Genomic DNA, 14,856 nt, shown 5'->3' on the forward strand with positions numbered 1-14,856 from the left:
TTGAACATTTAGCAGACGGAGTTATTGTTCATCAATCTACCTACACGGAGAAAATCTTAAAAAGATTTTACATGGACAAAGCACATCCATTAAGTACTCCAATTGTTGTTCGATCACTTGAAGTGGAAAAATATCAATTTCGACCTCCAGGAGAAGATGAAGAAATTCTTGGTCCTGAAGTACCATATCTCAGTGTTATTGGTGCACTTATGTATCTTGCTAACGCAACTAGGCCTGATATAACATTTTCTGTTAATTTGCTAGCAAGGTATAGTTCTTCCCCAACGCGAAGGCATTGGAACGGTATCAAACACATTTTGTGATACCTGAAGGGTACGATTGATATGAGTTTGTTTTATACTAACAAAGGTTGCGCAAACCTTATTGGTTATGCAGATGCAAGTTATTTATCGGACCACATAAAGCCTGATCTCAAAAAGGCTATCTATTTACACACAGAGGAACTGCTATATCATGGCGATCTACAAAGCAGTCCATTGTTGCTACTTCTTCAAATCATGCTAAAATAATAGCAATTCATGAAGCAAGTAGAGAATGTGTGTGGTTGAGATCCATGATACAGTTCATCAAAGAAAGATGTGGCTTGGAAAATGATGTCAAAGTACCCACAATTATATTCGAAGACAATGCCGCGTGCATAACTCAATTGAAAGGTGGCTTCATAAAAGGAGACAGAACGAAATACATTTCACCAAAATTATTCTTCACACATGATCTTCAGAAGAACGGTGAAATTGATGTACAACAAGTTCGTTCAAGTGATAATCTTGCAGATTTATTCACAAAGGCATTACCAACATCAACTTTTGAGAAGCTAAGGCATAAGGTTGGAATGCGCCGTCTCCAAAATATCAAATGAAGTTTTCATCAAGGGGAGTAAAATACGCGCTGCACTCTTTTTCCCTTAACCACGATTTTGTCCCACTGGGTTTTTCTGGCAAGGTTTTTAATGAGGCAGCAATCAAGGCGTATTACCAGATCTGTGTACTCTTTTTCCTTCATAAGGCTTTTTCCACTGGGTTTTTTCCTAGTAAGGTTTTAACGAGGCACAACATCAGAATAACTTAGTATATTATTTCTTGTAAAGTGTTTTTATGTAGACACATTACACGTGGACATCCAAGGGGGAGTGTTAAGTGGAATGTCCACATGTTAAGTGGAATGTCCACTACCATTTAATTAATTTCTCCACTTGTATTTTTTTAATCATTTCTTTGGCTATAAATTAAGCCCAAAGATGCAATGTAAAAAAGATTGCAGATATACACGAGAAATATATTTACCTCCTTTGTTTTTTTCTTTCTTTTCCTTTATTCCTTCCATCTTATTTTGGTAATTTAGTTTATATTATAACAATTGTGTCATATTGATGCTATCACTATTTTCAAAAATATAGTCATAACCACAATTTTTCGTTCTTAAGTCGTTGAGTTTTTTCAAATTGGCGATAAATTAATTTGTTATCACGACCCAACCCCGTAGGCTGTGACTGGGTTTCGACCTGGAACCCCGTATACGTATCGATTAGCTATAGTCAAGATGAACTACGTATAATGTGATACTACACGCCAAAAACCCCAATGGTTCAAAGCTTCTCCATGTACATGTAGTCTCTTTCATTCGTATCATATCATGAAGGGCACGCAAGCCGTCAAGGCTGCCATAACATAAAAACATTTACAACATGTTGCATAGGCGCAATTGAAATAAACTTACAAATAACCCACATACACATGTCTACAGACCTGTAAGAGTATTAATTGTATCTCATGGCGGGACAGGGCCCTGCCGTACCCCTGAATAAACAAATATATATATCAAATAACCAGCGTCAAAAGTTAGGCTCCGGAACAGTGGAGTACTTCCTTCATAGTTGAGTGGAAATCCTACGCTGGTGGATCCCTCAAAATGAACATATGTACCTACGGACATGAAACACCCCCCCCCCCGAAAAGAGGGGGTCAGTAAGACATATGTACTGAGTATGTAAAGTATAAAATATCATAAGGAGATCATAGCTGATATCGGGATGCAGGGGGCAAGTATAACATCTAACAAGTATTGTACCTGCATCTCACAAAATGAAGTCATATATATCATTGTCACATACCATACCCGGCCCGCTTAAGGGCTTGGTGTTACACAGGCATATGTATACTATTAGCGCTGTGGAACGTACACCCCGATCCATGCATATAGTAGGTTAGTACCGAGGAGCGTACGACCCGATTCATATATAGTATAATGATGTCGAAGAACGTACGACCCGATCCATATATAATGCAATATGCCATAAAACGTACGGCCCGATCCCTATATAGCAAAATATGCCGAGGTACGTTCGGTCCGATCCTTATATAGTAAAATATGCCGAGGTATGTTCGGCCCAATCCTTATATCATAAAATATGCCGAGGTATGTTCGGCCCGATCCTTATATTATAAAATATGTCAAAGTACATTCGGCCCGATCCTTATATCATAAAATATGCTGAGGTACGTTTGGTCTGATCCATATTTATTATAATGCATATACGTGCACGTAAAACTTGGTAACATAACAAACATCTCTCAACATTTTATCATAAAGTATGTCCAAGAGTCTCTAGGTCTAGGAGCTTACACATCCAATCACTATTAAGCATATAGAAGGCTCGAGGAATAAGAGTTTAACCACTTTAAGAATCCTAACCTTAAGAAGTGAATATGAGTCACGAGTTATACTCGGAACTTACACTGGGAACTACCTCCACACTCATCCCATATTTCATTTCACTTACATTTAAGACATTCCGAAAGAAAGAAAAGATAGGCTTTACATATACTACTTTTCATTCCATAGAGAGCTTGTAAGGCAATGAGTTAACCATTACAGGAGTCCTAACATCCAAAAGTAAACAAGAGTCTCAACTCATACTTAGGGCTTTACGAAGGGATTGACTCCCAAATATCATATACATATCACTTACATCTAAGACATGCCCAAAAGAAAGGAAGAGATAAGCTTTACATACCTTTTATAGAGTACTCGTAACCGCTCTTGCTTTGTCGCCTTCTGAACCTAGTTAACACGAAGGTAATACTAACATTAATAACCTTCAACTTTCCAGCTTCTCAAACTATAACCAAGCATCCATAGGAATCATTTCCTTATGCCTTTCTCAAGTAGTTTATTACTCGGTTAAGAAGTTAACGGAAATCGGGCAGCACTTCCCCTATAACTTGCCCTATCCGAACTTCCAATTGCATCCTCAATCATTACATCCAACCAACAACAACAATCAGCAGTTCATATATAAGTAAACCACTTCAACATTACGCAACACAAACTCCAAATAGCTCACTTAAAACTACAATACCAAAATAGGGTTTTCAATCTCTATTTTGTAAACTTTTAACCACATAAAATGGGATGTGATGTGGCTGCAACCAGCAGAACTTATACCTATATTTAGACACTTTCCAGCCCTACAACACACAATTAAAGCACCTGCAAGCGCAGCACAACAACCACAACACCCTACTCGACTTCGATTGAACTATAACGACCTTAGTTTAGTTTGTTTCTAACGTCAAGCATCCTTGTATAATTTTTATACTTCAAGCCACATATAAGACATGTAATACCCTCCATAACAACCCAATAAACTCCAAATTGAAAGAAAAACCCTTACCTTACCCGAAATTGGCCAAAGCTTGCCAAAACTCGCCTTGGAAGTTCCTTAATTGCGGCTGAAACATTATGGTTGTTTGCTATCCGTTTGGTGCTTCTCCAAACTATAACTTTAGATTATTAACACCTTCATATCATCTTGGTATACCCTATATAATTAATTTATGGAAAGAAATTGGATAACCTACCTCTTCTCTCCCAAATCTGAAACTCCCTCTCTCTTAGCTTAGGGTTTCTTTTTCTCTTTTGTTTTGAATTTTTGGATAAAGAATGACTTTAAGAGTCATAAAATATGTATATATAGGCTGACTTGGAAGGTGACACGTGGCAGCCTCCTTAAGGTGCCACTTCATCCATGCATCAAATCCAAAGCTGTCATATGGCAGCGTGGGGCCCACCCCAAGTAAGTGTGTCACCTACGTGGTCCAAGTAGGTGCATCACCTACTTAGTCCAAGTAGGTGCTACGTCTCCTTATTTCTCTTCTGTGGGTTCATAATCTCATCTCATTTTCAGATCTTGTGTATTCCTTGCTACTTAAGCTCGACGTGTTCTCAAGTAGCTTAATTACGTAGGACATCCAAGTTTGTAGCTTAAGTAAGTATATTGAGTACCAGGACTCCTTATTTGGCCTCCAACTCCTTCCAAAGCCTTCTAGACCTATTTCCAACCGTCACTACTTATGTAGAACTTCATAGATACCATGGATCACATGACAATCTTTTAGAAAAAAATATGCTGCAATGTACAAAGGTGCGGGGTATAACATCCTTCCCCCCTTTAGAATATTCGTCCTTGAATGTTTACTCCCATAAGGTCTAAAAAGGGCTTCAGGAAAGTCTCTATAACACTTGTCCTCCATAGGCCCCTTACCCATCAACAAAGTCAATTTAGGAGTTTAGATCACTTGTAGACGTAGGGAACAGTTACCAATATTTCTTTTCCATTTATTCTTCGGCTTCCCAGGTAAGACTTTATTCTTATTTCGTCACAAACCTTTGATGGAAGCCACGTCCTTAGTTCGCAACCTCAGCTACATATATCATGTCGTATTGCCACCCTGTTATCCTGCTTTCTTCTTGTTTACTCCTTTCCGTTTCTCCTTCTTTTCTTGTGCTCACTATCATTTCCATTATCGCATAACCCTTATGTTCTTGTCACACGGACCACGTCATATCTTTAGCTACTTTCTCCCTAGGTTTCACTTAGTGCCATGACGATCTTCATTATCTTCACGGTACATCCCGTTTGTATTCCATCCTATAGTACAACACTTCTTAATCTTTTTCACAATTCTTACTATGGGTCACTTACCCTTCTTAGTTAGTCTTATCCTCAATATCTTACAAGCTGTCTTATTAATACTCCATACCCGTCATAATTCTTTTTCCTTTGTACTCTTGTCCTAGTCACGCTATTACTTTCTTTAACTATAACGCGTCATAATATATCCCGGCATATCAATTCAGTCGGTACCTTAATATATATCAATCTATCCAGAACTACTAGTCTTTCCTAAATCATCTCTTAATCTCACTAGTCTTTTCCAGATTCTTTTTCCATCCCAATATTGACCTCCTCATTATTATTACCATCACTTCAGTAATTAACTTATTTCTTGAGGTCAGCCATACTTGTAGTTTAATCAAATCTCATTATTTTTATGGGCAAGGCATACCACAACGCTCTATCTCATTCTCCTTTTATTTCTTAGGAAAATTTGGGCAGAGTTTCCTTTGTATTTCTTACTATCTCAAAACCTGCTCGCAGAAAATACCAACAATGCCTCACAGGGCCAACATATATTTATTTATATCACAGCCACACAGGACTTTCAATATCAATAACCGTATAAAACTAATGGACTTACCTCATGTATCCAACTCAAACTGCATTTGTTACACTTTGCTATCTACTTTCCTTTCAATTTTCAATTTTTCATTTAGAGCTCAATACCTTACTCAACATATCTCTTTCATACCTTTGCTTACCTGTGTGCTTTGTCACTCCCAACATTGTCAATTACTTTCTTCTGTTGATGCCGCCCTTCTGTTCAAATCCAAGGTTAGTATAAGGAGTTTTTCTATGACTTGGATCCATTGCACGATCTTAGATATGAAAGAAAGGTAACATCCTAAATGTCATGTAGCCTTCTGTTTATAGATGTGGTGCACAACACACCAATAAATAAGACTCTACTAGACACGGTTTGTAGACACTCCAAGGACGAACTGCTCTGATACTACTTCTGTCACAACCCAACCCCGTAGGCTGCGACTGGGTTCCGACCTAGACCCCCGTATACGTATCGATTATCTATAGTCAAGGTGAACTACGTATAATATGATACTACACACCAAAAACCCCAATGGGTCAAAGCTTCTCCATGTACATATAGCCTTTTTTATTCGTATCATATCATGAAGGGCACGCAAGCCATCAAGGCTGCCATAACATAAAAACATTTACAATGTGTCGTATAAGCGCAATTGAAATAAACTTACAAACAACCCACATACACATGTCTATGTACTTCTAAGAGTATTAACGGAAGAATCGTAAGGAAAATGTGTCAACTGGGCTCCACGATCCGGCCAGAGCAGGATTGTCCCGCCACAGCGGCGTTGCTCCAATGGGATTCCTGCCACCAGAGCGGGAGATCGTGGGATGGAACTTAAGTCGCAAATTTTTTATTTCCCCTCTTTTTCCTAAGTGCAAGTTAGAGGCGAGGGTTACCCCCAAAAACTCTTAAAAGGCTGCTCTAGACTTGGGGAGGGAGGAGAAAGAAATCTCAACATTGTCAACCAACAAAATTCAAGCCTACCTTACCCGTCCGACATCTAGAATCTAGGATTGAAATCACGATATCTCTCCATAGCTGTTTGACGCCTAGGTAGACTAAGTTTTCTTATTTGAGTAGTAAATCTATACCCATTGCTTAGTATAAAGGAAATTAGCGAGAGGTTTCATGGTTAGTCCCTCAAACACGGGTTATGGGAAGAATTATGGGTATCTTTAGTGGTCAAACTTGATATGACTAGGGTAAGGAAGGTTGTCTAATAAATTTGAGATTAATGGTAACTTGTCTTCCGTATTGTGTTATGTGTGTTCATAACTGCCTTAATTGTATGTATATTAGTAGGGAAATGGAAAGATTGAAATAAACCCTAGGGAGCAATAATTTAACATAATTGTTTGCAAAGAACCTGCGTATTCGTATATGTACTGATCATGTCTGCTTATAGTAACTGTGATTGTGGATTATTTATGGTTGTTGGAATTGGGTGTCACGTTCCGACACATTACTGGAATATGTGTCATGTTCCAACACATAATTGAACCGGGTGTCAAGTTCTGACATATATATGTTTTGAGTTTAGGTCCCATGAGAGGACCCAGTATGTGTGGATAGTCCCATGAGAGGACCCGATGATATATCTCATTAGATGGAATAGTGAGTATAATTATTTAAGGGCTGAAAGGTAAGACTTTTATAAAAGAAACCCGTTGATTCTGTAGTTGTTACTAGTTGAGGACTGAGAGTCAGTACAGGCTTATTCGTGGATAAGGCTAATGAGTCTTGTGAGGCCATGTTGTGATATCTGTGAGGTTGTAGACCTTCAAAATTAAGGGTAGAAGTGGCTTTGTTAGCGAGGAATTAATTTCTCAAAGTTCGATCAGGGGGTAGTAGTAGTTGTATTTGGTAAGTGCGGGCCCGAATTAATCGTAAGGTGTAATTATGCGGTGACCAGACTCTATCTAGTGAGCAAGTAGCTGGTCTAGAATATTTGGTACGGTCTTGGTTACTAGCAGGAACAGGTTACGGGTTGAGTGTTGTCAATGGCCTTGTGAAAGTGGTTGTAAACTTAGTGGGGGCTAGTTTCGTAACTTCCCTAGGTTATGACGGACATATCTGAAGTTTATACATTGTGGTTCGAAACGGATCAGTAGCTAATAAGGGAGTGAATTACCAACCAGGATTGTGGAAGAGGTATTGTGGGTGAGATACGATTATAAGCAAAGATATTGGGGACAAGGTGAGAGTGACTTTCGTGGTTAACAAGATGAGACAAGCAAGATTGAGATGGTTGTGTGGGCACTAGGAGAGATACGATTATGAGCAAAAATATCGGGGACAAGGTGAGAGTGGATTTCATGGTGAATGAGATGAGACAAGCGAGATTGAGATGGTTCAAACATATAAAGAGAAGATAATTGGATGCCTTAGTGAGAAGGTGTGAAAGGTTATGTATGGTGACCTAAGGAGAGGTAGAGGTAGATCGAAGAATCATTGGGGAGAGGTGCTTAGATAGGACATGATACTTCTACAACTCACCTAAGGCATAACCCTAGAGAGTATGTAGGTCAAGTATTAGGGTAGAAGGTTAGTAGAAAATTGTGCACGCTCTAGTTTTCTTTACCAGTTTTATTATTACTATTCTTTTATCATCTTTATGCAATTTCTATTTCCACTTGTTGTCTTCTTTGCTTCGGTATCGTATTACTTGTTGTAATTGTTCTCTTCTCTAGTATTTTCAACATGATTTCTTCATTACTATATTTCTTTTTCAAACCAGCTTTGAATTATTTTACTTGATCCAATCAGGGTCTTTCGAAAACAACCTCACTGTATTCACAAGGCAAGAGTAAACTTTGTATACACATCACCCTTCTCTTACCCAATTGTCGGATTAATTTGCGTATATTGTTGTTGTATGTTTATATTTTTTTAAAACGTATTTTCAACTCTCTTTATAAAATAAATTTATTTCAATGAAAGTAACTAAATCCAAATTGACGAGGTGGAGGTAGTTGCTTGGTTATAAAGGATAAAAAAAAATCCTAAAGAGAAAATAATTTCACTTAAGTTTGCTGCTTCTTTATTTTATAAAATAAATTTAACTTTATACATAAAAAAAATCTTTATTTTTACCCGTAAGAAATTTAGAAAGGTCATTTTCCATTGAATTTGTCTATGATCAAGAGATCTCAAGTAGTAAAATGGGTGTTGTGTTAGTTTCAAGATTTCAAAACATATATACATCCACATTGTTGCACATAAAAGAAAGTAAATGCCTTAATGAAGTAAATTTTAAGCAGTGTCTGAAATTCTTTTTCTTTTTAGAATTGAACTTTTTAATCATAGAAATCCTTTCGAGAGCAGTATGGGTTAATGAAGCGGAGGGCAAAACACTCTACTGATGTATTTTTATATTTCACAGCTTCAACAAATCGCTTAGCACCATAGACGCCTCTATACACCAGTATCAAATAAACCATATTTTATGCCATTTGGTAATATTCATGCAATATACAAAATAATTAAAGGCGCTGGAAGAACTAATAAGAGAAAAAACTCACTAGAATTGGTTATGCATTATCTCCCCTCATTAGAATTCTAAAAAATGCCCACCAATTCTTCCGTTGAATTTATAAATGACCAAGCGATCTTAACAAGTTAAATGGGTGTTATTTTAGTTTCAAGAATTCAAAACAATACATCCACATTGTTGCTCATAAAAGGTTCTAGTATAGTGATACAACTCCTCCATCCTTAATCAGAGCATGAAATGCTCCCCTATTAATATATTTTTACATCCTACAGCTTCAACAAATCGCTTAGCCCCATAGATGAGCTAGCCTCTATTCATCACAATATCAAATAAACCATATTTTTATGCTATTTTGCAATATTCAGGAAATGCACAAAATAAATGATCTGGAAGAGCTAATAAGAGAAAAATTCACTAGAATTCCCTAATTAGAAGTCTAAAGAGATCCCCCATCAATTCTTCTCTCTCTCTCTCCCTTTTTTTGGAGACATAATTAATTGGAAATTAAAAGAGTTAAATTAACTGAACAACAGTCAGATAAGCAGTATAAGGATAACAAAAGGGCAATCCACTGACCTATATCATCATGAAAATAATGCATTTTTGTTTCCACTTGCTTACCCCCATAATAACTTGATATAAGAACATAAAAAAGCAATCAACAATAGAAAATAAAATCAATTGTATAAGATAACATAAACAACAAACTACATTTTAGTTTCATCCATTCTGTCCAGAAAACAAGAAATACGTACATATACACAAAAATACAAAAGAAGAAGGAGTTAAAATACAAGGCAAGTCCAAGATCATGTCCTCATGCAGGTAAGGCAAAACTTTTTTCTTCCCAGTTTGGAGGGTCCATAACCAAACAAAAATCGGATTTCTCAAAATCAGCAACCTACAAAAGGAAGAAAGCTTGCTTAACAAAACAATCAAATTTTAAACCGTGAAATAGGCGCGGAACATAGAGTTGGATCAGTAAAAGCCAGTTACCTTCTGATTGCAGCTTGGACAATAATGATACTTGTGCCAGAGGCAATCCATTGATGGGCAGAGAAAGCATATTCCAAGCATAAATGGCATCATGCAACCAACAAAAGCTGCAGGACTGGGTTTTGATCTGAATGGAATACGCATTGGAGGAAATCAGAATTTCACCAGAAATAGATTATCAACAACCAAGTAGCTGACGCATACTCAAAAATAGGCCATACTAAGAAAGCCTATCAATTCAAAGCTGATGAAAGTTAAAGAGGCAAGTACACAAACTCTGGATAGACCTCTATATGAGAAGTCGGAAGAAAGGTTATTTGTTGTAACAAAACATCGCTTATGCCACGAAGACAATTATTTTATCAGTTACTGCGAACACAAATTAAGAACATAATATGGATCTAGCAGGCACATATTGCTAATGCTGAATTACAGGTATTGCTTCAAACATTCACAAATTAGATAAGTTGGGAATTGCATATACAAGTTCAATTGCTGCTAGAGTGCTAAAAGAATTAACATTAGATTTCTAAGTATCCTTTGTGTCATGCCAAACAAGAAATAATCCTGGGTAAATGACGACGACACCTACCCTTCTCAATGAGAGGTATGATAAATTTGCTTGGCCCATTGAATTACGCTAGATTATAACACAGTATAGCCCCCAAAGATGGACTAAAGATCTACTTCTACAAGTTCTATCCCATGTTCTTAATCCCGTCTTCAACATCTTCACTCAGAATTTGGTCTTCCACTAGGTCAGCTACATCTTATAGAATTTGTTGAGAATCTATACGTACACAACGGGAGATACATTTAATAATATTTAACTGCTCTCTCCCTTTTCCCTTTCACTTCGTTCCCCTTTCAAGTTTAACCAATGCCAACTAGGAAGCTAATTGACAAAATATTTTAGAATAGTAGTTGTTAATAGCCAAGTTTATTGAAGTGGTATTTAACTTTGACTCAAGTTGTATGCAAGTTTGTGCAAGTTATTAATTGGGAACCACTGCATTACCGGGAAGGAATGTAGGAATTGGGAAGATATATAGGGTGCCATGTTTTTTGTGCAAGGATCATCATATTTATGTTCTTGACTTTGAGTAAGGAGAGTAGATGATCCTAGCAATAAAAATGGAAGAAGATAGAGAGGAAACAATGTAATATCGAACTCCTCTGAACTCAACAATATCCCTAACTGCTGCCAGTGATAATGCACCAATTTAGCTGAATCAACCCATGAGCTGCAACAAAATATACATACATATGCACAGCATATCAATTGAATGTATAGATGTACATACATATGTGTATGTACCACCATCTATCTCTCCTCCTTATACATTAAACTTGGTCAGTTACAAAGTCCACAAAAAAAGTCATGCTAAGCATGTGTCGCACTATCATATGGATAGTCTACCTTTGTAACTTGTAAGTCTGGGCTTCTAACTATTGGATCTGATGGACTTTGGCCATGCAATTTTCCTACAAGGGTCTGTTGCTATAATGTCTGACATTGGGAAATGGAAATCAGTTTTCTTTTTCCCCTAACAGGCAATTCTGTACTCTTAGAATTGCTATTTTGGTAGACAAACATTTTGAGAAAAATAAGCTATTCTGGTAGACAACTAGCAGAGCAAAACGGCAATGTCTCTGTCTAAGGTGCAAATGCAGTGAAAATCACAAGTCTCGTTAAGTATTGCTAATGCAACAGTCTGTTACTTTAGCATCCTTTTTTTAAATTTCCTTTTTCTTCCAACAATAGGGATGTTTGGGCCAGCTTGACAACACCTGGACTATTTTACTGTGTATTTGCTACCCTCACAAACACAGATACTGGGTGACTTTGCCCACCAAGGTCTTTAGCATCTTTAAGACCACAAGAAACCCTGTTATTTTGTGTAATGATAATCACCATTAGCCAATGAAGGAATCTGGAGAAGAGTGTTTGTGTTTTGCTTCGGAGGCAAAGAAAAAGGGGGCTGACTGCTTACTAATTGTACTCAAATCTAAAAAAAATTCAAAATCTCTAATTTATGCTTAACATCATAAGTGGATGAAGCTTTTGTTTAAGCAGCTATCAAAAGGATCACTGGTACACCTAACTCAGGAATAAACTAGACCGTAAACCAAGTTCAGAAGCAATGAATACTATTTACTCAAATGTTGCCATATCTCATATGAAAGGACTTGATAAAGCCGTGTCATCAATAATATCTGCATAAACATGGTCTAACTGTAGTCACATGAAGTGCAAAAGTAATACTAATGAATATTAGTTACAATGGAATGAAGATAGGCCCTTGAGGTAATATTAAGGTCTCACACCTGTTACCTCTTACTAATGAAGGTGGGATAGGGACTGTGTTCGCTGAAGGATCCAGGAGGAGGGAAGAAAAAACTGCACCATTTTGTTACAAACTATAAAACAGATATCATCTATAGAATGAAAAGTGGTTGTAAGCTTTCCATAGTTCCGCCAAGATTTATCTACAGATAGAATAAAGTAACAGAATGTTTTTGCATGCCCCATACCCCAATATACATAAAGCTATTGCACCCTGCATTAGTTAAAGGTAGCAGGTGTGCAAAAGGGGTATGCCCTTCCAATCTTCTTCCAACTTCCTGATTCTTTCTTATCCGACTAAACTGTGATGCAGTTAGCGAATCAGAGAGACAGAAACCTGTTTATCTATTTGTCTTTTCTTTTCTTTTTCTAGGTTTGGGAGGTTTAACTTTTTGCTGACCCAACTTGTTTGGGACTGAGGCAAAGTTGTTGTTGGGAGGTTTAAGTTTGTGGTGGTACAACAATAAGCTGGTAAATATCCTTAAGGCAGTCAAATTGAAAGGATTTCAATAGAATAAAAACAAGTAAAGGAAATTGCAGATCAACTGAACCGCCAACAAAAATACGGAAACTGCTAAATTCATTATTTTTTGAACAGGTAAGTAATGAATTACTATATCAATTTTTCTACAGATAAAATGCCAAACTAATCCATACATATGTTAATCTTTTGGCGTTTCATTAGTGCAGGAACATGATTCTTATTGGAGGTGCAGGAAATATAGAGAGCCCTCATTAGGATATTAGACTTCCAAAAAAGTTCATTCCAATTCTTAAAGGATTCATTGAATAAATGGTATAACTATCAGTACTACAGATTAAGCAAATTCCTATGCGACTTCTTTTCATTGGCCTAAGTTTGGTGGGTAGAGTTAACGTACTACCACGGGTGGGCTGGTGGCATATTAAATGTTTAAGTGCTTGCAAACTGTTCATAATGCTAATTTGATCAGCTACATTTTTTTCATTTTAGTTTGGTCGGCTATAAGCATAGTTAATAACACCATTCAACTCCATTTGGAATATTGATAAATTCGTCGATAAAGCAACAAAATTGCACACAGGTTGCAGACATACAAAAAGAAAGCTTGCATTTTTACTACCTCAGTTACTGTCAAATTGTAATATTAGTCCTTCTAATATCAGTTTTAAGCATACTAATGTGTAGATTCAATGCTCAAGGAAGCAGAGTACAAAAACTAGAAACTCAACAAAAGAATCAAGGCAAAATTATGGCTATCAAACGAAAGGTTACAAACGAAAGCAGACTAACTAATCATACAATATCTGAAACAACTAAAATACACAAGACATAACAACAAAAGCCTACCATCATCTTCTGAACACAGTAATACTTTGATTTCGTTTCAATAACATGTAAGGCAAGTTATAGACTAATATGCAATACATGCAGGGAAATCACACTATAACATAAGGTAATTTTTTATGTTTATATAGTTATTCAATCCCCTAAACACAAAGAGTATAGATTGACTTAGCTGTTTAGGAGTTCAAAATTCACTGGTCAAATCTCAAAACGCTATATTTTTATTTTTCGAGTCCCCTAAATAAAAATCTTGAATCCACTACCGAATACATAGAGAAATAAATACACTTTAAAAAAGACATGATCATCGCGAACTATAGAATAAGAAAGCCACTAGGATTAAAACTTACCAATGATAGAGAACCAACAACAACAAAATACTCACTATAGTCCCACAAGTAGGGTTTTAACGAGGATAGAGTATACGCAGACCACCAATAACAGAGAACCAAAGTTGCAAATTATAATTATCCCCACAAAAAAAAAAGTTTAAAGAGGGAAAAAGGAGTTGAATTACTTGATTTGGGTGAGACCGGTATTACCACAGTGAAGGCAACTGAAAGGAGCAGGTGTATCTCTATAAATAGTTTGCTGAATCGGAATTCCTTTAGGATCTCCATATATGGCGTTTGGTGGAACCATACCTGCTTGATAAGGATTTTGACCTACATAGTATTGCTGGTGAAATTGCTGCGGCATCGGAGCCTGGTACGCCGACGGATTGTAAGGGATTCCGACCGCCGGTTCATCGTATTTCGCCATCTCCGGTGATCGATTTGATTATTATTATTATGCGATTAGAATAAAATTCAGAATTATTTTTCTTGTGTATTACGCGTTTGTAGAATTGTTGTGTACCTTTATAAGGGGCCAAATTAATTAATTTGATTTCTAGAAACAATTTGACTTTGAAATCGTCGAGTATTTTAACTTTGACATTATCTACGTGGCATTTTAGTATTGGTTGAATGAAAATTGGTGGCCGCCTTTATTTTTTAATTTTTGAACATTATTTTCCAATGAAGGTACGTACCTAGGCATAAGTGGAATTCTATTTTGATCGCAGATACTCGTCGTGTGTTTAGCGTTTTAACATGGTAGAAGAATAACTATATACAAAACCTGAGAAGATATGAGAGGATTTAGGTTGATCTTGAAAATA

At 36.8% G+C, this 14,856-nt stretch overlaps 1 protein-coding gene across 1 annotated transcript; it reads right to left on the reverse strand.

Annotated features, from left to right (window-relative positions):
- Positions 1-9,689: 9,689 nt before the first annotated feature.
- On the reverse strand, positions 9,690-14,548 carry LOC129887604 (GSH-induced LITAF domain protein). The gene is made up of 3 exons (XM_055962768.1): positions 14,212-14,548; positions 10,021-10,147; positions 9,690-9,925 (listed from the first exon to the last, which is right to left on the reverse strand). Exons 1-3 carry the CDS (start codon positions 14,454-14,456, stop codon positions 9,842-9,844), a joined length of 456 nt encoding a protein of 151 aa, XP_055818743.1. The 5' UTR covers positions 14,457-14,548; the 3' UTR covers positions 9,690-9,841.
- Between the last annotated feature and the right edge of the window lie 308 nt (positions 14,549-14,856).

This window comes from Solanum dulcamara, chromosome 4, assembly GCF_947179165.1.
Source record: "Solanum dulcamara chromosome 4, daSolDulc1.2, whole genome shotgun sequence".
Lineage (NCBI taxonomy): Eukaryota > Viridiplantae > Streptophyta > Magnoliopsida > Solanales > Solanaceae > Solanum > Solanum dulcamara.